The sequence below is a fragment of the Amblyomma americanum genome, chromosome 8 (genome assembly GCF_052857255.1).
Source record: "Amblyomma americanum isolate KBUSLIRL-KWMA chromosome 8, ASM5285725v1, whole genome shotgun sequence".
Lineage (NCBI taxonomy): Eukaryota > Metazoa > Arthropoda > Arachnida > Ixodida > Ixodidae > Amblyomma > Amblyomma americanum.
Window position 1 is genome coordinate 106030398 of NC_135504.1, and position 25249 is coordinate 106055646.

The 25249-nt window shown below is 45.4% G+C and overlaps 1 protein-coding gene, 1 long non-coding RNA gene and 2 pseudogenes across 2 annotated transcripts in view; 1 reads left to right on the plus strand and 3 right to left on the minus strand.

Annotated features, from left to right (window-relative positions):
* The window catches only part of LOC144102029 (uncharacterized), a 167402-nt gene that overhangs the window by 102526 nt on the left and 39627 nt on the right, over positions 1 to 25249 (plus strand). The gene's annotated exons all lie outside the window — the stretch shown is intronic.
* On the minus strand, positions 11434 to 13359 carry LOC144100613 (uncharacterized). Its single transcript, XM_077633502.1, has one exon. The coding sequence runs from the start codon at positions 13173 to 13175 to the stop codon at positions 12234 to 12236; it is 942 nt and encodes a 313-aa protein (XP_077489628.1). The 5' UTR covers positions 13176 to 13359; the 3' UTR covers positions 11434 to 12233.
* On the minus strand, positions 14174 to 15632 carry LOC144101570 (uncharacterized; annotated as a pseudogene).
* LOC144101571 (uncharacterized) lies at positions 17433 to 20466 on the minus strand (annotated as a pseudogene).

The following is a 25249-nucleotide window of genomic DNA, read 5'->3' on the forward strand; positions in this document are numbered from 1 at the left end:
ATGCAACCTTAGTTGGAGGGCCCTCTTGAATTTAATGCACCATTATCTTGCTCTGATTCTGACACATTGTTATGTGCGTCTTGTACTAGGCTGAAAATAAAGAACTCAGCGAGCTGAACTAGCTACACAGCTAAATTTTATTTGTCTCTCTTACAGGAGCCTTCATCAAGGCAATATTTTATTGCTTACCGTCACTACTGTTACAAGTTTTCCTTGCTAATAATGACATATCCTTTGCGTGCAACCTATTTGTGGCCCCAGCCCTGAAAAAAAGTGAGCACATCAGAGCTATAGCTTCGTGTCGTGAATCAACTTTTCTATGACCGTATTTGGAAAAAGTAAGCTGAGATTTGCTTGCAAAAGGCCAGACTGCACTGAAAACAGTAGGAGGCAAGATTGAAATTTCAACTTTGTATACTCTGTTTAATAATAATAATAATAATGACTTGCTTATTTTGGTTCATGAAATACAAAAACCGAGGACATACAGGCTAAAGGAGTTGCAAACACCTGACAAATGCCTGTAGTCCTTGACATTGACAATCAGCGGCAAACAGCAACAGTTTTAGAAATTTTGAGCAGAAGCCATCCACAATCAAAACAATGTCAAAGCCTATGAGGCAACTTAAAAGTATAATACACTTGCATGAAGGAAAGAAGTATAAGGCATAAGAATGAAAATGTATTAGAAAACACAAAGGTGGAATTTGTGTCGTTCACCTAGGAAGCCAGCATTGCATGAACTTTGTTTTTAAAAGTGTTTCGTGTGTGGCTTTCAAGTGCTAAATCTAGAATTCCGTGGTAGGTGTTTAATAAATTAGGTATCTAATACTTTAGTTTCTGAAAACCATAATTTGTACAGGGCTTGTAGGTATGGTAATTGTGTCGCCGGAAATTATAAGCTGAGCTTGATATGAGATATTGTTGCTAGATATGTTTATTTACTGTAACTAGACTCCTAATATACATTGCTAGTTTTCTTGTAACTTTGCTGTATGGTTAACAAGTTATACCTGGAAAAAGGATCGGATAAGAGTAGGTTTGTGGTGGTCTTTGTACCCCATGCAATTAAACCATAGTACATGTACGAATGAAAAAGGGAATAATAAATTTGTAATTTTACCTTCGCTCGTAACAGATTTTTAAGTTTGTTAGTACACCTACAGATTGGGCTATCTTTGGGCGAATATACTCCACGTGAGTTGTCCAAAGAAGGTGCTGTTCAAACATCACGCCTAAGAATTTTATTCATGTTTCTTGAGTAAGACGACTGTCTTCAAATGTGACGAAGAAGTTTCTATCTACTTTCGTGTTTTTTGCTCTAAATAGGATGTACTTTGCTTTAGCCACGTTTAATGTTAGTTCATTTGATTTTAGCCAGAAAGACAGTTCTTGTAACCAAGCGTTCGCCGTTTCATACATTAGTGTCGCCTGCATAAATTCCAATGTTTTTGTTATGAGGTAAGTTAACTACATCTTTTATGTAGAGCAGGAACAGAACTGGTCCCAGAATAAACCCTTGGGGAACACCAGTGGTGACAAGACCCATGCACGAACTTGCATTGTTGACTTTAGTGAGCTGACACCGGTCGCTTAGGTAGCTTTGGAAAAGTTATAGTGCAATTCGTGTTATCCGTAGGAATTTAATTTCCTAAGTGATATATTGTGATTGACAGAGTCGACGGCTTTACGCAGGTCTAAAAATATGCCTAGTGTTATAAGCTTACTTTCAATGTTCTCAATAATTCTCTTTTATTTCCAATAGTGCAGGCTCAGTTGTTCCATTTTCTTAGCTATTTATTATATTTTCAGCCACTTTTTAGAATACTGTGAAGATGGAAATCGGTCTGTAGTTGGTCAGTTCATTTACATCACCTCCTTTATGCACAACGGTAACACGAGCAATTTTCATTTTGTCGCGGAAGCAGCCTGTAGCAAGCATGCAGTTACATATATGAGCTAACGGTTTAGCTATAATGTCAACTATCGATTTAATTGGTCTTGTTGGATATTGTCGATGCCAGGGGCACTACCATCACGCAGAGAGGTGATTATGTTAATTACCTCACTCTCGCTACAAGGCGATAAAAAAATGGAATCTGCGGATGTGCTGCCTATGTAGGTGGTCGGGTCCCTGTGATTATCTCCTATGTGTGAAGGTTTACCAGAAGGAACAAAGTAGTTGTTAAATTTATTTGCTAAATCTATGCCGCTATATACATTGTCAATGTGAAGTTGATGTGGCACGTTGTTTCTCTTACGCCCAAGTAAATTATTTATTAAATGCCACGTATCTTTTGAGTTGTTACACTAGGCAAACATGTTTATGTAGTACTGCGCACGCACCTTTTTGATATTAGAACCAAGTTTATTTCTAACTCTTAAATTCACGGAATAGCTCAGCATCTTTTGTCTTTACAAAGACTGCAAACATCCTATTTTTTCCTTTAATTCTCTTATGCAAGGCACTATTAATCCATGGTTTTCTACATCTTTTGCTTTTCCGGAAAGAACGTTCGGGAAACGCTTGTATATAGAGTGTTTATAACTTCCCTAAATACCTCAAACGATTTATTCGTGTCTGCCTCTTTCATTATGCCATCCCAATTCGTACTGATGGCAAGATTGCAAAAGTGGGCTACTTTCATCATCAATTGCCCTGTACGTGATCTGTCAATCTTCAGAGTAAGGCCGCTTATTGTTTTGGAGGAGTAATGTAAAAATTGGCATGTGGTCACTTAATCCAAATGTTAAAATGCCAGAAAAAATGTCTGCTTTTGTCATTCGTGAAACAAGCGTCTATCACACTGCTAGAACTCTCTGTGAGTCTAGTAGAAGATTCAATTAGATTCTCAAAATTATGGCAATGTAGTCCTGCTAAAAAGTCAGTCGTGGTTGTGTCGTCAGACAATAATTAACCTTCATGTCACCTATGAGCACGGCATTCAGGTTGTTCAGTGACACATAATCAAAGGTTTCATCGAGGAAGGCAGTAAACTGGGAAACATTGCCAGAAGACGGACGATAAGCAACAATGACAAGTATACCGCGGCAGCGTACAGTTAGCACCTCGAGATCACTGTTAATGAGAGAATATTCTGGAACTTTGCGGTATGTAATTCTACTCTTCAGAAACAATGACACACAGCCTCCACGTTTCCCGCTTAGAAACAGAGATAAACTGCTGTAATTTTCAATGTGTGGCACCTCCGATTCATTAGTAAACCACACCTCGGTAAAGGCCAGAGCATCGAACTGAACGGAAAGTTAATCCAGATAAAGGGATAGTTCATCCAACTTGTTGCGGAGGCTTCAGGCATTTAAGTGAAAAACTGACAGGAAACTAACATTAGGCTGCAGAAATTCTTTGACTTGCTTGTTAAAGGATCCCGTGTCAATGTGCATTGTCATGCTAGGGCAAAGTATTAGCTTGCAAAAAGGCTACTGAATTTTATCAAGGTCCCTTTCATCACGACCATAACGCTATCTCCAGGCTTCTTTCTCGTGAACACCCTTCCGTTTTTCTGCCAGGTAAACTGGTAGCCAAGATTCTTTGCCTTTGTGCGCACAGGCAGACGCTCACTTGCTGGCGGTCGCCCAGTGCTGTTTAGGCCTCTCGCTTTCGTCGTGCGTTTTCGCTTCCCGAAGCTTTTCCGTGTCGAAGCCTTCGTTGCGGGCATCTTCGGGTCACACCACCGGCCACCCGATGATCGCAATAAGCTCACAGAAGGAAGATATAGCAACACATAGCAAGCGTTGAGCGCAACCAAAGCAGGAACGACTCCAAATGGCGCGAAAACAGCGTTGGGTGGTCACGTGGTACATTTCCGCCAATCCGAGTTCCTGTTTCGGTTTGCCACCCACTGCTTCGGTTCGAGCTCCTGTTTCGGTTTCTGCGGCCAGTAATATGCCTTTCTTTTTTAGTTCTTCGATAGTTGCCTTGCATAGTCTCGATGGAAAGTATTCCGTCACTAAACAGCGCGAAAAACAAACTTTCTATCACAGGCATTCACTTCACGTTCGGTTTTTTGCCCGCACCGCGGCCGCGTCTTGAAAAGAGCATTCACAGACGCCTTCGACGGCAAATGCGCCCCACCGCGTCGTGAAAAAAATTCATTTTCTTCTTTTCTACTTCTCCGATAACAACCAAACTTGGTGAGAATATTCTTCATTAAACCAGCAATCCAAAACAACTCAAGCTTTAAAACACGTTTTTTTTCCGAAAATCGGTATTTTAGCCCGCATCCCCCCTTAACCTAGGTAAGCAATCAACTTCAGCTTTCATTTCTAAGATTAGAGTTAATTTTTTATGGATAGCAGTAAGCTCGGCCACGTGTTCACATTTTTGCTCGCCAGTTTTATTTACAGATGATTTAGTGCATCTCATTCTCGCCGTTAATTGGGTCGAGCACCACCAGGGATCTTTGGGGCCTTTACCCTTTCCAGGCTTCTCGTAGCCCTCTGAGCAGGCACCAAAGTGGTAGTTAAGGTCACATTCAGTACAGGTGGTGAACGGACTGCCATCAGTGAACGTCTGCTTACAAGACAAACAAATTGGTGTGTCTGACATGACTACTTGCGTTGAGCAGAAACAATTGCAAATGCAAGGAGTGACAGCATGTATGGCACCAGCAGCAACAACGGCAAATGAACACGGCCGAATCTAAGTAGAAGAAGCCAGTGCACCAACCTGCAGAGCAAAAAAGATGCGCTTGTCAGGGCGCGCCAAGAAGACGGTCCGTCGCCGTTGCTGCCGAATTCCTGAAGGAGCCGGTGGGTGTTGCTTTGATGGACAGACAGAGTTTCCGTTGACGGGCAACCAGGCAACAGGTTTCACCAGTCATCAATGTCCGATATTTCAGGGCACAGCTTGATCTATGTCGACGAAGAGCAACTTGAAGGAATGGCCAACTGCACAGCAAAAAAGATGTGCTTGTTAGGGCGCACCAAGAAGACGGTCCGTCGCCGCTGCTGCCGAATGCCTGAATGCTTCCAGTCTGTCCAGCGAGGTAAATGAAAGCCATTCCCCCGTAACGTGCAGAACACGAACGTCCGCAAGCAGCTTCTAGCTCACTGTGTCAAGATGTCTGCCGGAACTTTCCATGGTCTTGATCAAAGCTGTGCCCCAAGCTTAGAGTATCTAGTGGCACACATCCACAAGGGATGCCTTCCTCAGTTGACCTGTCGGCGTCTTCTGATGGACGGTCATCCGAAATCTGCACTTAAAAGGTCTGTGGTTTACTAAAAAATCCAGAGGCTGAAACATGCCAGTCATGCCTCCAGGTGTGCGAAACTGTTTCCACACAATGACTGTCAGGTGACTTCTGAACGTGTCGTGGACGAGTAGGCAACGCTTGTCAAAATTTGCACCTGGTCGCTTTTCCAAAACAGATGTCAACCAGTCTGTCACCAGCTGATCCATCGTTAGTCCTGTATACCCCTAACAAAGGTGCCATCATGAAATTTCTCCGTGGGTTCAGGTTTCCACTTCAAAACAACATAAGGCGGTAGTTTGCATCCATCCACTGTGATGCAAAGCATAACCGTGCATCAGTCTTTCACTCCCCGTTGTAAGAACACGCATGCTCTTTCCCTTTGCCTCGATCGTCACATTCGTGGGTGCGTTAAACAAAACTGGGGTTTGATCGGTGTTACAAATCTGAGAGAGCAGGTACTCGTGCTCTCTGCGCTTCTGGATAATGATTTTCTGGAACATTAGCAGCTTTTCTTCATACTCCTCTGGCAGATGTTGACACATCGTTGTGCGACGGCGAAGCGACAGGTTCTTCTGCTTCATGAAGCGCTGGATACATCCATTGCTGGCTCTAAACACCGAGGCCAGAACCCGCTTGCTTCGTGCGAGGTTGAACACTTTCATGCGAAACATCTCAGTTGAAGCTGCAAAGTTGTTGCGTCACGTCTCTGTCACGTACTCGAGAAGTGAGTCTTCGATCTCCGGCTGCTCTGCTTCCCTTAGAAAGCGCGCATCTGAAGATTTGTTTTCCTGAGAGCACCTTCTTGGGAGCACCATCGGCGTACACATTTTTCGTCAACCCCAAATTTTCGTTCAGCCGCTCTTTTTTTCTTCTTCTTTGGCAAAGTTATCCACTTTCAGTTTTGAGTGGTATAGCTTACGTATTTCCCCATCCAGAAACAAACTTCTGCTCACGAGCACAAGAGAAAACAGGACAGCGAATGGCAGCGATACGTTCCGATTTCGAGATTGTGCGCGATTGGCGAACGAGGGAAGACGAGGAGCATGAACAGACTGCTGTGGCATGAGCTGTTGCTGGCTATTCTCGATGTGCGTGTGGCGTAAGTTTTGCGCCCCACTTGATGGCAGTAATAAAAAACACTCTTGATTTCTTGCACCACACAGTAGATAGCAGTGCCCACCCTTTTAAATATTTGGTGCAGCTTTTACTGAGGTAATTTTTAAATAATTTTTTTCCCAATTTTCTTTGCAAAGTCAGGTGTGCGGCTATTACATGAGTGCGGTCATTACATGCGTCTGTACAGTATTGTGTGTTGGCCCAGATAAAACTCGCTGCTTAATCTGCGCAGCAACCACGTGCACTAAGCCCATGAAGTCTTCATTGGGACACATATCCTAAACAAATTCCACAACAGAAAAAATTATCACATATGCACTGTGCAGAAAATTGCATACATGCAAGCACTTTATTGTGAAATGCCTAATAAGCTACTGAACCATTTGAGCCACACTGGGACTATGCTAGTGTGGCTGTTTGTGATACATTTTAATACGCTGAAAGAAGGTAGCAGTTCTGAATGAACAGCCAGTCTCTTTATGAGGCATTTTTCTTCCCAAAAACATTACAGCTACGGTTCGGTTCATAGTGTTTTGACGTCTTAAACTGACTTCAGGTATGAGGGATGCTGTAGCACAGATCTGTGGATAATTTCAGTCATATGGTGTTCCTTAAGGGCACTGACATCCCACAGTACACAGGCATCTCGCATTTCACCCCCATCGAAATGCAACCGCCACAGCCGGGATCTAACCTGCGTCTTTCGAGACAGCAGCCGAACGCCATAACCACTGAGCCAGCCTGGCGGCTTAAAATATATCTGGCACTAACCAAATCATCAGAAGGAAATCTTGTGCGGGGAATCATCTCAATGCACATTCGACATACATTTCCTCAAACACATTCGTTCATTACAAATATGAGGCATCGCCTTTCGAATTTTGAAAACAGAATGTTCACCTTCTCGCAGGTTTGCCAAAACGGAGATGTTGGCGGACGGCTGCCTCCAAAGTCACTCATGATGCTTGGAAACGAGAAAAATGCAGTGCCGCTGACTTTCCTTGAGCAATTTCAAACTTTTAAACTTATTCAAACTGTTAGCACTGACACACAGTCACTTCTACAAGTTTGCCGCACTGCAGGATTGCCATTTACAGATCCACAGCCATTTGCCCAAAGAGGTAAAGCTCCTCACTGTTTTTGCTAGGACATCCAACTACACATTGGAAGCCACGCTTGGAAGGAAGGTGGATAAAAAGCAAATGGACTGTGTTGCTTACCATTCTCTCTGTGCGGAAAGGCACAAATAATTAATACTAGCCCCATTCACAGCTTCCTTGGCTTTAGTTCATGTCTGTGCTCCATCCAAGGCTTGAGGTCTCTGGACCGGTAACCCAACAACGGGGGCACTCTCAGAGTGCCTCAGAGCCTCGGTGCTGTGGATGCCAGCTTGTACACAGAGACCATCTTATCTTCATCCTTGTCTGGTGTGGCTTCTGGCACGAGAAATTAAAAAGAAGTGCTGGCCTGCTGCTCAGCTCAGCTTAAAGAAGACAACGCAAATAAAATGGCTAATTCGGTCAGAATTTTCAGTGCTTATTTTAGAAATCCTCGTTTCTTAATCTCTCTCTTGGCGAAATATTATAGTGAAATTTGCTGTACAAAGTCGGAAAATGAGCTTTTAGGCATGACCCTGATGACAGAGCACCACTGTCTTAAGAACATGAAGAGCAGAGACTAGAACTTCAGTTAGTTGCAGTTGGAGCCCTATTTACAGAAAATTCCTTGTCTGCCAGCACCATATCTTCAGGCTGTGTACGGTCTAGAAATCCAGAGTGGAGTGTCTTATGGGTGTCTGAAGCTTGACCCCAATAGGCATCCGACACAAATGTACTTCTACTGTCAGTTAAAATTACAAATAAAGACTTTTAAGATCTAACTGTCTTTCTAGTGTGAAAATAGGAATGCCTTCTTTCCACTATAGGCAGCTTTTCAGTTCTAACCTCAGCACAGTCAATAATAAACCAGCAACCAGGGTAGTGACACTTAAAGCAAGGAGGCACTGATGCTTGGACGGTTTTTCGTGGCGGGTTGGGAACAAAGTTCTGCAAAGCAGCCTTCGTGCTGCCCAAAACAAAATAAAGTCTGTTAACAGCTTTACGGTGCAGGCCAAAAAGGACTGCATTACTAGCGAATGAAATCACAAGCATTAACGTCATCAAGAAAACAGCCAACTTTTGGGCCATGGGAACGTTTACTTGCCAGCTGGAATTTTGAGAAAGCAAAGACAACAGAAACGCGAATACATTTGCGCTGACACCACGCACTTCCGGGGATGTATCCGTTTTGCATCAGAATAAATCGTATTAGAGAAAAGCACAACTGCTCACGCTCCTCTGCTTGAGGAGATGATGATTTCGAGGCAATCTGGGCCTGAACGTCGCATTCTACTGTGTCGCAATGGCACACATGAATGTACACACAGCCTTTTAAAGCCATTGACAAAATGAGAGTGCAGTTTCCTTTTGGAGAAAACTTGATTCCGAGTAGCCTGGGTAAGGGTACAAGGTTGAAGAAGTTTTGTTTCTCTTGGATATTAAAAAGAGGCAGTGTAAAAAATTACCTTCTACTTTTTTCAAATAAATGATAATCTTGTTTCTGGTAAAAGCTTCCCTTTTTAAAGAAACACTTCATTTAGAGATTGAGGGGAGATGTATCTTTTGAGACGGTAAAAAAAAATGCAAAAATTGTGATTTTTCAAAAACGGGATGTTCGAGTTCAGTAGACTCTAGAGCACCTGCCTGCAAAGTTTGATATTTTCAGTCAACCTTTAACTACTACGAAATCGATATATATTAGACTCTTCTAAAGTGCCAAAGTGGCGAGTTCAGAAGAAAACGTGGCAGCACTCTGCGTCCTATGCTTCTCCTAGTCGCGTCCTTGACTGGCTGCCATCTTGGTCTTATTGAGAGCTGGACCCCTTGCCTACATATTGGTATTACTAACTATTGAGAAATCTTCTTGTAACGTCCTCATTTCACTGATTTCTGGGGCCTCTACAAAGACCTTCGAATGGCTGGCACGCGCATTTCAAATGCCATTTTCTCAGATTCACGTTCTTTTCCAACAAGACTAGCCTTATAAAAATTTTCGTTGCATTTTTCTAGCACAGTTTCAACTAATCTTATGCCGTTAAATTCACAAAGAACCGAAGTATGGAGCTTATGCTATTTTTGGATGGCTGAGTCTAACATAATAATTTTCTGGAAAATGATGCAAATTATTGTTTATAATTAGGGAGCTGAACATGTGACAGTCTAACGTAACAATTTTCTGAAATCTGATGTAACCGAATTATAGTTTATAATCAGGGAGCTGAACATGCGACGTGAACAGGAGGTGGCGCCACATGTATAGTCAAAGCTGCAGTGCTCTACAGCACCGGGTATTCCAAATTTGCAAGATGTGATGGCCCTTTTAACCCCATTCACTGGTATCTCCAGGTGTGCAGCGAGCTTCATGTCCCCGTGTGCACCCTGTGTTGCCCTCCCTTTGGTAGGGCATCAGAGCCTTGATTGAAGCTTGATTCTGGTGGTCGGACATTTTATGCAAGGATTTGTTTATTCATACTTCAGCCTTTCAACAGAGCCTACTAAGTAATAAGAATAAATGAACTGCATGTATGAAAATAAAATATGAGCAGTAGTATTTCCAGGCCAGCTTAGAACACAGCAGGGAAAACATGCTCAGCACAAACAGCACGGGCTTTTTCTAAAACTGGCTTTAAAAAGTTTCTGCTACATGGAACCTCCACAGTTGCAAATTGGTGCGGCAACCACACCACAAAAAGGCACGCGGTTTTGCTACAAATGTGCAGTTGCGTCTGGACTTGCGTGAAATATGTGTGGTTCTCCAGAAAGGTCCGACTGGCACTGAAATATGAGGCCTCCAATGCCTAGTTGTGGGGCTCCTTAAGAGACCAAGGACATTTGACCTCCAGTAGACCCACACCACGGCAAGTACAGTGCCACAGACCATCAGGGGTTGCACCAAGGAAGGGAGCCTGGGAAAAAATATTGCGAAGGTATATTCATGTGCTACATAAAATGAACACCACATAAAATGAACATGACCATGATCAATTTCCTTACAAAGGCACTAACTGAACGTGAATTGAACAGAAACATACATCTGGATCGATCACAAAGCCGATTTCATGAAGCTCGAAATTGAGATGGCATGCTTTCATGACTTATAAATACTGCTTCTTGGCCACCTTCTCTTTGTCTGCACCCCATTTGTCAGCCTGAATGTTAAGTGGGAGCTGCTGCTGTGGGACGCCGTCCAAAAGGCCCTGGACATTTGTGCCTGCCTTCAGTGTTCGGATCTAAAAGAAAAGATGCAGCTATTTTACTTCACTTGCTTCTATGCTCTCACTACAAGCAAATAGTTACAAGTACAAAAATGAATTCTCACCCAGTGCATGGTGGTGCCAGTGGACATTCTGTACCTGGCTTCATACCACAACGGTGACTTGGTTGTTAGCCTCGTGTCTTTCTCTATTCGTTCAGTTTCGCTCAGCGGAAGAAACATATCTTCAAAGAAGCCTTCCTTCGGGCTCCGTGCTTTCCTAGCGTTCCTGGGTGAAAAATTAAGCATCCTTTTTTCCAACCCAAAGTATGCAGACTATATTTTGAAGTTGAGCATCTCAGTTCGACTCAATCAAATATTGTGCAAAAAATGTCAAAGGTGCAGTGCTCATTGCACATTTTGATGGAACGCTAAGTGACATATAATTAGCCATGCCTTTACCAACTAGCTTTCATGCACCAGCTGATAATTTCAGAGCTAGACGTGCAGGCCTAAAAAGTGCCTACTCTGCCATGGCAAGAAAATTTCAGTACCATTTTTTTCTTTATTCGCAGTTAAGTGCGTGTGCACACTTATTTCACTTGTTTTAACTGTCCACCTTCTAGCGTTGTGTTGGGGCCTTGGTTGACCCGGGTGAGACAGTCGGACGCAGCCGATGTGGTGGAACTCTGAAGAAGACTCTTTACTCACTGTGGCATCACCTATTATAGGCTCGGGTCACGTGATGTGACCCCACACCGATCTCAAGTGCACATACAAGACAAGACTATCCCAAACTGGGAACCAGAACTGAAACTGGCACGCTGGCACAGCGTGGTCCTTCGCCGAAATGATAGGCCCTTCCTCTTCAGAAATCTTCGTACCCAGCCGGCACTAGCCTTGAAGTCCTCGTGCGGTATGCTTTTAGCACGCGCCAAGGCTTGTGCCCTCACGCGCAGCATGTCCGTTGTCAACGCGTAGCCGTTGTTCCACACTTCCATTGAATAGCATAGCAGCTCTTCTTCTAGCTCAGGAAATTTGCATGGCTTGCCTCAGAAAGCGCGCTTTTTGGAGCTGGTATTCTTCAACGCATCCCTTTGTCCGCACCACCGTCGGACACACTTCTCGTCCACGTCAAATTTTCTGCCTGCGGCACGCTTGCCGTGTTCGAGAGCGAACTCCACTACTTTCAGTTTAAAGCCCGTTGTGTAGCTGTTGAGGTGCTTGCCCATCGTGCAACAGTGACAATGCTCGGAGGCAGTTCATGAAAAAGTGAAGAACGACAGCGCACGAGAGCAACAACTATGCCGAGCGACCACGCTAACACAACCACCAAAAAACGCATGCTTTGACAGCCAGAACAGAACAAAGTTAGACCTGACGATACCGATGCCGATACGGATAGCGGAAGTACAGTAGCAGAAGCTCGCGGCAGAAGAAAAGATGATGATGATGACCCGCGGCCTCGGGCGCCATCCATGGGCGGCACCTCGAAGCTCCTGTGCGCATGTATTTCAAAGGCTATTCTTGCGTGTTTCCTGGAAAGTTTGGGTGCGGCCCTTACAGATTTTTTTTTTCAAATATTTCCTTTGGGAATACGGGGTGTGGCCCTTACACGTGTTTATACGGTATGTCCTTTATAGCCGCGTGGCTCTTGGAGTCGCCAACTCCATAGAAGTCTACATATTTTAAACCACGACTTCTTTCTGCTCGCTCGAACACACGATAGAGCCCTACTGCCTCCATACCACCAGCACTACCGGTGTAGTTTGCTTGGCACTGGGTATGATTTGCCTTCCACTCCAGATACTCAGTGCTTGAGGGATTCAACTTGCTTTTCGAATGGCATGCCCTACATTTACTTGACATGCCTTCTACGTCAATAACTTTCCCAGTATCAATGCATATCAAGGTCACACATCCATTCAATGATGAATGTCCACGCCTTTGCCATGTGCCATCACCTGACACACCACACTCAGTACTTTGCACAAAACAACGCAATTCAGCAGCGGCATTCATCATTGACTTAAATGCAACAGTCTCTGCCGCTTTATAGAGCTTAGCAGATATCTTTTGGTAGGCAGAATGCCAAGGCGGTGCTGGCATGTTCATCACTTTCGTCAGCGTTACAGCTCCAGAATATCCCTTGCCCAGCTGACGCATTGCGTAGACAAGACGCAGGTTGTTCTCAATAGCACTTCCAACCTTTTTCAATGATTGAAATGAATATGCATATGCGCACGCATCACACAGAACAGCATATGCACATGATATTCCAAGCTGCGAGCATTCTTCCAATCTGAGCGACGTCTTGCATTCCGGGCAGGCCAGTTTTGCAAAAACAGATGATAGGATCTCCATATCAATAATCCTATTACCTTGCAGTAAAGGTTCTTGCAGCGGCACTTCACAATTGTTCTCTAAGTTCCCAAGCTTTGCAGCACTCGCCGATACATTCACGTCCGCATGGTCTTCGGTCGGAGCATTCCTTGTATGTCGATTGCCAAGAAACTTCCGTTTCAATCGCCTTTTTACCCTGAACTTGGCCATGCTTTCTTATAAAAACGTCCAGCCTATGTTATTACTGTTGCTACTAAAAATAATGCCTATAAAAAGGATGAATCCGGCAGCATTCAAAGCGGTAGCACAAAGCGCACGCAAAGTAAACAAGAGACGCTTGTAGCGTCATGCATCCCCCTTGCGGAAATTTAAAGAAATGTTTAAAAAAACGAAGCCTTATAAATTGCCTTTAATAATCTTTTACATATAAGACTAAAACATAATAAAAAAGTTTCAATATACGCCGTTGATTATCGCTGAGTTATCAGTTTCTGTTACCAAACCACATCAGTTTCGGAACTGTTCACCACCTGTTCGAAAGTTAGCTATAACTTTTGAACTAAATAAGATACGAACATGATTCTTGCTGCAAAATATTTTTGAATGTTTGGGGACTCTCTAAATCAAAAAAAGAAATAATGTCATTTTTACAAAAAAAAAACGCCTTTTCAAAGGTAGGGATCAGGGCTAACTTTTTTGTTCTTTGACCTAGAGCAATGAAATTTGGTAGCCACACTGAAAAGTGTCTTAAATAAAGAAATATGGAGTTTCATTATGATACCTTGAATAGTTTTCAAGTTACAAAAGGTTACATGTGTTCCGCTTGTGGAAAACCTGGCACTGCAACGAAACATGCCAGGGAGCTGCCTTCAATTTCAATCTTTGCTCAAAAGAGCCCTGCAGGGTACAACAGTTCCAAAAATTTTTTTAAACCCATTTATTTTTTTACACAGAACATCATGTTCACCTTCACCAACTGTGCCAGAACTTGTCATTCACAAATTAGCTGTAGAAAAAAAAAACTAAGCCCTCAACGAGATATTGAAGAATGTCATACCCTCAAGCACACTTCAGGGAATAAATAAAAACAAACAGGATCAAAATTGGTTCAGGCATTCCCACGCTACCCTCTCCACAGACAAAGCAGATTGCCCAAAACACACTTTTGAGAAAACGTCTCTCAAAGTTTTCGGAGCAGTTCACAACTCTCAAAATGCACCAGGACTGTAGTTTTTGCTGCCTTTGGTTACACGTGACTTCTTGGGTCTCTGCCCTTTGATTTCGTGCACACGAGACGATTTTTTGGCTCACTGATGGTCTTTTTCTGCAGCCCTCTGAAGGGCAAGGGCACCAGGTTTTAAGCCCAGCGTAGTGCAAAGCTCAGTATAAGCTCGCAAGGTGCCTGCATTGTACCTAGCAACTGCCTCGTAAACTGCTGCTCCTACAGTGAAGAGGGAGGCATGCTGCTGCTTCGATATCAATGTCCAAATCACCGAATGAAGGCTTTAGGCAGCGTTCTGCGTCTTGTTGCCACTACATCGAGCCAGTAAATTAGGGTCGGACAAGCGTTGGTAGACCTTTAGCAGCGCTTGCACACCTCTGCTTGGAAGATTGTACTTGTGTGGAGGGTGTGGCTTGCCTTCTGCCTCAGCTGCACGGTGCCTGCACCAGCTCTGGGCACCAGGTAGGCAAAGATCATGATGGGGCTCAGCATCTGTGGATGCAATGTGATGTAGTGTTGCCATCACTGCCCTCTGCATTTCTTCCACATTTGTGCTATTTCGCAGGGCTAGGCCATAATTACTAGTCAGTCTTTTTATCAAATCCTGTGTCAAGGCACCATTCCCACCGAGTGCCTCTTCCTTCTTGGCTTTGTTCACAAGAGAACGAAGTGCTGTGCCCATCCTTTTTTGTACATGGTTCACACAGTCCTCCTTTGTGAGAGGTATGAACCCATATGTTTGATCATTGCACAAGGCCAGGTAGGTGCGGCTGTCTCCATCACAGATTACGTTTGTGTATCTGAGGTCGTTCCTGTCAAGGGAGCGCCCAAAAACTGCAGTGCGGCTTCAATTTCCATGCGTCCTGCATTGACATCAATGTTTTTTTGGCACTGATGAGCCTCCTTCCATTCATGGTGTGCAGGGTCGGTTTCAGTTGGCCCTATTTCACACCCAAGGCAGAAGTTGGACAAGACTGTACAGTCAAGCACAAGACCCGTGTAAAATTCTATTACACAGCCTACACCAATGTGTGAGCTGTGCCCACGCGTCAGCCATGTGCCGTCATAAACAACTGTAATGTTCTTGGTGAAGTTGACTTCCATTTCTTTTGTAAACATCTTTGACAGCCTTCACAGCACCTACAAAAAAATTTTGTGCAGCAACTTGAGCAGCTGGCTTGAGCACTTTCTTCAAATGCTCTCGGAATGTCTTCTGGTGCAGTCCTCGGTGTGAAACATTCATAACTGCCCAGAAGTCATTCAGAGAAGTGGGCCCTTTGCCAATGCTCCTGATTGCTTGCATAGATCTGAGGTTTACATCGAAAGCCCTCGCACCTTGCTTTCTTTGCGAGGACCACTGGGAGCTGATAACACCACACGAACATTTCAGCACCATTTTCACAGCAAGTCCAAGTCTGGTGTCCCGGTCCACTGCTAGGCTTGGCCTCCGGCAAATCGGGCAGAGGGCAGCCCTGATCAGCGAATTTAGCGCTCCCTTTTGAATTACCACGAACTCATCTGATGCACGCGTAGTATTGGATTCCGGCAGCGCGGTCAGCGTGAACTTCCGCTCAGTTGCCGACATCGCACCAAGCGACTCGCGAACAGTGGTCGCGCGCGCTTTTGCCGATTCCGCGGACACAAAACTTGGCTCTCTGTGTTCCTGAATGGTACGACGCCCGCCGCATGGAACATCGGCACAGCTCCGCTGATTGAACGCATCTGCCGAGACACCATGTATCACTTCTTCCGAAATGGCCTGAGTGTCGCGTTGAAGAGCCTCATCAAGGAAACAGTCCTCTGCTGACAAATCTGACCTGCGTCACAACTCCGTTGCATTGTCCGGTACGCGGCCGTAGCTTGTCGACGGCCCAGGATCCAGGGCGACATCGCTGTCACTGCTTGGTGGCTGACTTGGTGGGGCACCGTCCGGCACGCTGACGTCCGATGCCGGCGCCCGCACACCGTCATTTGACGAGTCCGCCTCATCGGCGATCACTTTCAGAGACTTTCGTGACTTCCGTGCAGTAGGGGGTCGGCGCTTTCGCTTTCCGTACGCAAGCTCAGTCTTTCGTTTCTTTCGAAACGTGCGACCCATGACTACAGAATGTGGACGACTTGCGCGAGAAGAACCGGCCTCGGTATCCAGAGCAGCGTTGGTCCCGTGTCCGGCAGCCCGCAACTGTTCAAGCAGAAGACGTAGCGCCGGATTGTAAAAGCTAGGACTCCACGACAAAGAACGGTGAACGATCGCAAAAATGGCGAAAGGCAAAAGAGATTGAGATTCTTTGAATGGTCGGTGGGGCTAGGGAGGGGGGGGGGGTGAAAATAAAGGGAGTGCTCAGCCCTATAACTGTCTCCTTTGGGAAGGGAACACCGCAACGGGGCTGAGCAAGGGAGAGGGATTAAAGAAATAGATGAGAGGAGGGGGTAATGACAGGGGGAGGGAGACTGGCAGGGAGTAAGGCACCCGCAATTTTAATTACGAGGGCGACGGATGTAACAAACTGGAACTTCTAGTCTGAGTGGGAGTTGAGACACGCACTGTGTGGAAGATTGTGATTATTATTCTCGGATGACACGGGGAGGGGGGGAAGAAATGGGGGTTAGCGCAGCCCGGTAATTGCCTCCAGTGAAGGGGTCGCCACAACTGGGCTTTGCTAGGGAGAGGGGATGAAAGAATAGGTGAGGGGAGGCGGATCTGGGGCGGGAGGGGGCACCGGGTTTGGGCAAAGCCTCCTAGAATACTTTCAGGCCTGCGCACTCGCTCCGTGACGTCACGCACCTTGACCGAGCAGTGCGGGAAAGCATCTGCCGGCGTCGCGCGCAGTGCATGCGGCACGCAAAGCTCTAAACATCTAAACATCTCAACTTTTTTTAATTTTCTCTCTTGAGCTGCGGCCTTAGCCGTTAGCAGGTCCGTCTTCATCTGGACGTAATTTTTCATGTAGGTGTTCGTGGCAGCCCACAAAATGTTGGAAATCACTTTGTCCGGGTGATGTCCGTTGCAGCAAACATCCAACTCTTCGACATCGCTCAACAAGTGCTTCAGTAAGCAAAGGAGCTGCTCTCTCTGATGGCGTGTGGAATGGAACTGTGCGGCGTCTTCTTTTGTCGTCAATTTTTCAAGCACAATTTCTGTGTGCAGAACAGCGTTCACAACGACAGGCTGCGGAAATTTGAGCGCTCCTCTAGTGAGCCCTTGAATTAGACAGTTCTCGTCCGGTGGAATGTCCCTGTCCTCTCTAGTCAGGTTTCTTGCACAAGCTTCGCAAGGAAGTTTGTTCAAGGCGGCGTGGGCGCAGAAACCAGCTATGTAAATTATTGCTGGCAAACTTTGTTTCTTTGAATTGATGTCATCCCATGTAACCGTGATGTTGTATTGGTCTTGCAATTTTCTGCCTTCAAATGTGATGGTGCTGGACTCTGAGAGTTCTTTCATATCTGGAAATACCAGCGAGTCTTCAAGACGCAGTTTGGTTTGCGACTCAAATATTTGCTGAACAGAAATATGATAATTGGATCCAGCAAGCCGGCGGTAACGTCCAAACCTGCTCTCCAAACTATCTGTTTGAAATTTCCCCAGCAAGACATATTCAAAATTAAGCTCTTCGAGACAGTACCTGCTGAGTTCTATCAACGCATATGATGTCAGCCGGAGTGCTGCATGAGTTTCTGGAGTCAGTGAACCAGAACGGCTGCCACTCATCTTCAGGTCATTCCATGTGTCCAACCAGTCTACAAATTCACCAAGAAATTGCAGCTGCACACCAGTCATGTTTCTGACAGGCTCCTGATAAGGATCTCTGAGGTGTCGGCCCTTTGATGGTGTTTTTGTGTTCACGATGCACCACCACCTGTGTATTAAATCAATGAACTCCGCAGTATCAGCGGCATAAGGAAAGCCGGGTTTCGTACCGGGAGTCTTCAGAGCTTGTGCTACAAAAGGATTGATTACTTTGAGCGCAAGTTTCACATTTTGACGCTCAATATTTGTTGGGTGCAAGGCCTTGTATGTTAGTCCATAGGCAAATTTAGACAGGTTGTGTCGCTCTGAAGTATACAGGTCCCGAAGCGTCTGAAACGAAGCTTTTTTTATGTCAAGCTTTGATTCTGTGCTTTTAAACTCTGGATAAAGAAAAGATGTATCTGGACTTTTTTGATTGAGCCAATTGTTCCTAATGCACTTTAACAGGTGCACAGGATCCACCGCAAAAAACAACGGCCGTGCATTGTCTGCCGAATGAGGATACACTATGTCAATTGCTTTTTTCTTGGAAAATAATGACATTACTTTTCTGTTTATAGAATTGTTATCGCTTACAACCGCAATAACCTTGAGACCGGCTTTTTCAAGCCCTAAAATAACCTTTTTGAGGACTTCATGCAAGTCACTTGCCTCAATGCTGAAAACTGGCAAGATATGTGCCACATCTTTGTGTCCAGAAAGCAACGACTGCGTCATAAATACGTGCGCAGTTTTGGCAGCTTCAGAGGAGTTGGATGCTGTTCCCGTGAGGGAACCTCCCTTATACTCAAAATATTGCTGTATATGGATCTCATCCATCATAAGTGTTACCGTCCTCTCATGGGGTTTCAGAAGATTTGCTTTTTTTGTTATATAACTTAAAAAACACTGATCACTTTGCTCTGCCGCAGGGCTAACGTTGTATTTGTTACAGAGTCTGGTGATTGTACAGGGATGAGGCAAGATCAATTTTCCAGAGCTGCGAACAAATTTGTACGCATGTGGGGAAATTGTGAAAAATATGCTTGACAAGATGACAAGCTCTGAAGAATATCTAAATGCAGTCCGTTCTCTGTTGAGCAGATGAAGCTGTTCTTTTAGAAATCTTAGGGTTTCCATCTTTTCCACTGGCAGAAGGTCATCACTTGAAAGATCATCAAGAAGAGAAAAAAGTAATTGAAAGCAGGCTTTCAGTTTTTCGTCTTTCTCGCAACGGTCGGGTGCTTTGAACTGCTGCACACTTTTGAGGACGGATTCCAAACTGCGCATGTCTTCAAGTCTGTCGGGAACTGTCATTTCACCACCGCGCAGCTCAACTTTTCTCCAAAAGGCTGACACCTTCAACGAATTATTTACTACCACGGAGCGTTCGATTTCTGGGGGCGCTGAATTCTCGTTGACGTGAAAGAATGCTACGGCGGCGTCAGTTTTTCGCATCACCCAGAAGTCTGAGACGTGAAGACCTTCAAGGAGAGACAGAAGTTGCCCATACGACGAGACTTTGTTCCTGCGCTCCTCTTCTTCATGTGTCGCAAGTGACATCTTGATGGCGTCTTGCAGACGAGTTGCTTCGCGTCGTCTCCGTTTTGCATCGGGCTCCTCGCGAATCGGTGCAGAATTAGACAAGTATGATGCGCAATTTGGCAGTATCGTAGGTACCGCGTCAGGAGTGAGTCGGGTGAGGTTCATCGCAACTTCTATTGTCTTTCCATCAGCATCTGTGTACGATGTTGTAGACCGGAGGTATTCGGGCTTAAAATGGAGCTCGCACACCTGCATAAAAGAGGAATGTTCCCTTTGAGTATATGAAATTTTTCTACGTCCTGTTTTCTTTTTTTCTTTTGCGATGTAAGTGCTGTTGTTACTACCACAGATTGGCTAATTACTGCTATTGGTGCTGCTTATAAGTGCTGCTGTATGTCACTTAACTGCCATCAACTGCAGCACGCCGTGTATCGAACTGGTTGCATGCCGTATGCTTAATGCATCCGAATGTATATTATCATTTGACATTAACAGTGATTGACATATGGGAAAATTATATTACCTTTGGATCCCGCAGTGTGTCGATGTCCAAATCATCATGCCGGATGGCCTGCTTCCATTTTATCCTCCGGTCGTCTTTTGGGAATGAGAAGACACGGACCTTCGGACCGCCGTCATAATTTCCACGGCAGTGCGGCACGCAACAGCGGCCCATCCTGGACTGCCGGAACTTTCACTGACACTTTCACGACGCAGATATGCAGCACACAACACACGTTTGCAGAAGGAAATCAGACCACGCTACGAAAAGAAACACGTGCTTAGCTTCAGAGTCAAGCTGCTGTGACAGGACACTGCACGCAGCACGTGTGTACTGACAAGCCTAGGCGGTAGTGCACCAACTTGTTTGACCGGTCACCCTACCGCCCGACCGGTCAAGGTGGGGTGACGTCAAAGGGTGCGAGGAGGAAAGTGCGGAGGCCTTAAAAAATTCGAGGAGGCTTTGGCTCGGTACCCATATTGCTGGGTACCGAAAGGAGCTGTCCAGATTCTTGTACAGCAGAGACTTCGAGCGTGCTCCTTCCACGCCCAGCGAACTGACTTCCACTGTTGTGTCCAAGAAGAGTATGGAGCTCTTTTCCCCTGCGTCCACTGGGATGATCACAACCGTTCCAGGAGCCGCAACCTGGGGGCTGGCATTCGCAGCAGGCGGAGAGGCCCCAGAGGAGCTCTGGGCAGCATCACGGCGTTGTACGGCAGTGACGAAGTCTTGTGCCTGAGCTTTCAGCTCCAAAATCCGGTTCGCATCCGCGTAGAGTTGGTGCAGCGTGCGGGAGCAGTCAACACTGCCCACACGGCGGTGCTTCCCGGTTGCCCGTGAGCGGAGGTTCGAGGGCAAACTCTCCATCGTCTCGTCAAGACGGTTCATCCTCTACGGAGACTTGGGGATGCTAAGAGCCCCATCGTGGGGTTGAAAACTAGGGGAAACAGCAAACGCAATGGCACGTGGTGCGTCTTCCCAAAAATTCCGTCCGAACACGATGGTAGCTCGGAGAGAGAGATTCTGTGAAAGGGGGAAGGTTGGTTGGGGGGTAGGGGGTGTGAAATTAAAGGGAGTGCACAGCCCTATAACTTTCTCCTTTATGAAGGGAACACCGCAACGGGTCTGCGCAAGGGAGAAGGATTAAAGAAATATGTGAGAGGGGGGGGTGATGACAGGGGGAGGGGAGACTGGCGGTAGTAAGGCGCCCGCAATATTACATGCGAGGGCGAAGGTTGGAATAAATTAGAAATTCTAGTAAGAGTCGAAGTTCAGCCACGCACTGTAAGTGGTTCTGGTTGTTGGTGAAAAATTTGTGTGCAGGGCGTGCAACTGTTTCTTCGAGAACACCTTCACTGCGCTGCACAGGGTTGGGGGAGGGGAATTAAAGAGATAGAATAGAGGACGGGTCCGGAGGCAGAAAGGGCGGCAAGTGCACGGCAGAATGCAGCACGAAAAGCGCGACACACAGGCATGAGAAACAGTGGGCGGGCACACATTGCGAAGCACGCAGTGGAGTGAGTCAGAAGATGCCCATGCACTCATTGATCACAGTATGTTTCTGAGTGCAGGAGGAGGGGGAGTGGAGACGCCAAAGTGTCTCTGGAAAGGGTTTTGCGGGCACACACAATGTAGCGCACGTTGGTGAAATTGAGCACACTGGGGCACAATGCACAGAAGGTTTGTGTTCACAGCACGCAGCACATAGCACTTGGGTGACATTAGATGCGCCTGCGAAGGCTCGCCTCATCAACGAAGGAGACGAGAGCGGACAGGGCAGCTTTCCTTTTATGTGGCGATGCCTCAGGGAAGACTAGGTTGCCGGCAGGCCGAGCTTGCTGTATCCGGCGCGCATTATGGAGCGCACGTTAGCATGAGCGGGGCATTCACAGAGCAGGTGCTCAACTGTTTCTGTGTCTCCGCAGTCAATACAGTTTGTGTGGGCCTCTCCCATGAGGCGGTGGCATCGGTCTGCCGTGAAGACGCAACCAATTCTGATGCGCAGGAGTAAAGAGTATGCCGCGCGTCCGAAGGCAAGGTACGGGACAGGCCTTGGGAGCTTGCCAGATGTGACGCGGGGGACTGGGTGGCAAAGTGCAACCTTGTGGCGTAGTATGTGACGCGCTGCGTCAAAGGCCGAGATAGTCTCACAAACTGGAGCTGCTGGGTTGGAATGGACTGCCTTGGCGAGTCGGTCAGCAGCTTCGTTTCCTGGCACTCCCACATGGGATGGCACCCACTGCAACAAAATATCGCAGCCGCGCGCACTGAGCGTACACAGTTTGTGGTGGAGCCACTGTACACACATTGCACTGCGACCCGGATGAAGGAGTTGCGAGAGAGCAGCACGAGAGTCACTGAAAATTTCGACTTTGGTGAGGTTGGCTTGTTCCAAGATGACGTCAGCGGCGAGATGTAGTGCGGCTATTTCAGCGGTGGTAGACAAGGAGAAATATCGGTGTCGACACTGCTTCTCGATGCCAAGGGAGGGGACTATGCACGTGGCTGCTGTCCACTCGCCGAGCGGCCGCGGCGAGTGGGCGTCCGCGCGAACACCGCGACGGCGGCGCGCGCGTCCCTGTCAGGAAGGCGGGGGCAGTCTGACAGCTCGCGCTGTGTTGCGCGCGCCGTCGCGAAGCAGTTCTGCGCCTCCTTTCCGAGCACAAAATGGCTAATAACAACAGCAGGACACATTGCTGTGTAGTAGGATGCAGTAATACGTATCTGAATTCACCTGGGACAAGGTTTTATGGATTCCCGACGCGACACTGGGAGACGGAACGGCGTGAGTGCTGGATTCGGCTGATTCGTCGTCAAAAGTAAGTTTGAGCTCCTTTTCTTGTTCTCATACCATGCTGTAGACATTGGGACTCGTTGCAGTTTTACAGTGCAGGAAAAATCAAGTTTTTCGGCACTGTCTCGATGCACTTTCGTGAACTTATATGACGATAGATTAAAAGCGCCGCAGCATCGTTCCTTGCAAACGTGTAGCGGAGTATCATGTATATTTGTTGTTATTTTGAACTATGCAGCGAAGATGGTACGGATTGGATGCCTTCGAGGAAATCAAAAATATGCAGCAGGCATTTTGTAAGCAATGCTAAATCGAATGAAGAAGCGCACCCATCCTACGACCCAAGCATCTTTGAAAAGTTTGAAAAGTATTTATTTGAAGTGTGTTTCATACACTTCAGGAAGGAGGCCAAAAGGTGTGGTGCCTGACGAGGGCCTTCCTCCCTGGGGGTAAGCAAACTGCACTCGGCACATACACACACAAAATAAACAAATACAATAAATGTAGCGGTCGCCATTACACTTGCTGGCATGTTAAAAGAAAAACAAAGGAAAAACTGTACAACAATGTTAAGGTATCTTCGAAGTTGTTAAGATGCGTGCTGTTGGGTTACAGGGAATTATAAAAAGGAAAAAAAATATATATACAATCATGTTGACTGTTATCAATTTATAATATGTCACAGGATGTACCAGTTAGTCATGAAGTCAACAGTGCAATCACTTTTCTCTTGTATATTTTTTGAGTTCTGCATTGATGGAGGAGGTCATGAAAATTTCTGTTTTCATTCAAAAAGGTAGTCATCTGATATCTAATCGTTTGGAATCCGTAATTTGTTCTTGATTTTGGTGCTCTTATTGTCATGTGTCGAAGGGGATATGGGTTTTGCGGTAGTTCTGGTGTTGCACAAAAATTAGTTTCAAGATGAAATCTGTTATATGTTTCAAGTGCTAGCCGAAGAGTTTTTTTAATTGAAAAATTGTCAGTAACCCCAAGCTGTTCCACCACGAGTTAGTGCTATCCAAGTAGCCTAGATTAGCAATTGCTCGTATGGCCTTTTTCTGACGTAAAAACAAAGCATTTAAATTAGTCTGTGTTGAGTCTCCCCATATCAGTAAACAATAGTGAAGATGTGAATGAATTAAACTGAAATAAAGTTGCTTTTTGAGCCATACTGGCAATAGAAGTCTAAATTTATTTAGAAGGCCCACTGATCGCGAAATTTTTTTTTTTACTTGATTAATATGGTCAGTCCACAACAGGTGTTCATTAAATATAACTCCAAGGAATTTTATTGACTGTACTCGTTGTAAAATATTCGAATTGTATAATATGATTGGCTCATTATCTATGACTTTATTTTTAGCTCTGAATATTACATACTTCGTCTTCGTGATGTTTAGTTCTAACCTGTTGGCCCTCAACCATAATGTAAGGTTTTCTAGCCAGAGATTAGCTCTACATTCTATTGCTTGTAAACTCGCGTCATGAAAGAAAATATTTGTGTCGTCAGCGTATAAAACTGTTTCGGAGGAAGGAAGAATATTAACAATGTCATTTATGTGAACTAGGAATAGAATAGGACCCAGTATTGAGCCCTGTGGCACACCAGTGCGTATAAGGCCGTGGCTTGAAGGTATGTCGTTAATCATTGTGAATTGTACTCTGGATGATAAGTAGCTCTGAATAAGAATTGTAATTTGCGCAGTAAAATTTTGTGACAGACCGAGTCGAAGGCTTTTCTAAAGTCTAAGAATAGTCCAAGTGTAAAAATTCTGTTTTCTATATTGTTAATTATTTTATCCTTTATGTGAAGTAAAGCTTTTTCCGTAGATTTCTCTTTCTGAAAGCCATATTGTTCTTTCGCAATAGCTCCAATCTTAATGAAGTACGAAGTAATGCGGGTATTGATGACTTGTTCAGCAATTTTTGAGAAGACCGGTAAAACGGATATTGGGCGATAATTGTTAGGATCATTATAGCTTCCTGTCTTATGTACCACACAAACTCTTGCTATCTTTAATTTATCTGGAAACCTGCCTTCTTTGAGCATTTGGTTGCATATATGGGACAACAAAGGTGCGATAATATCAGATACGGCTTTTACTACCTCACCCTTGATGTTATCAGCTCCAACGGAGCAGTTATTTTTTAGACGTATTATATACGAAGAGATTTCGGCTGTAGTTGTTGGGGAAAGAAATATCGAAGGCTTTGGTATGCCTTTAAGATATGACATTGGATCAGTGCATGTTGTTTGCGCAGACTGATTGTCACCAACCGTCAGGAAGTGTTCGTTAAACATGTCTGATAAGGGACGACCTCTGAGTGGAACGCCATCTACCACAATCTCTACTGGAGTTGGCTCGGTTCGTTTTGATACTAAATTGTTGTATGACCTCCATATCTGATTAGGGGCAAGTTTATTAGCGAACGCTTTTGCGTAATATTCCTGTTTTGCGGTTTTTAGATCAGTGTTGAGCTTATTCCTTAC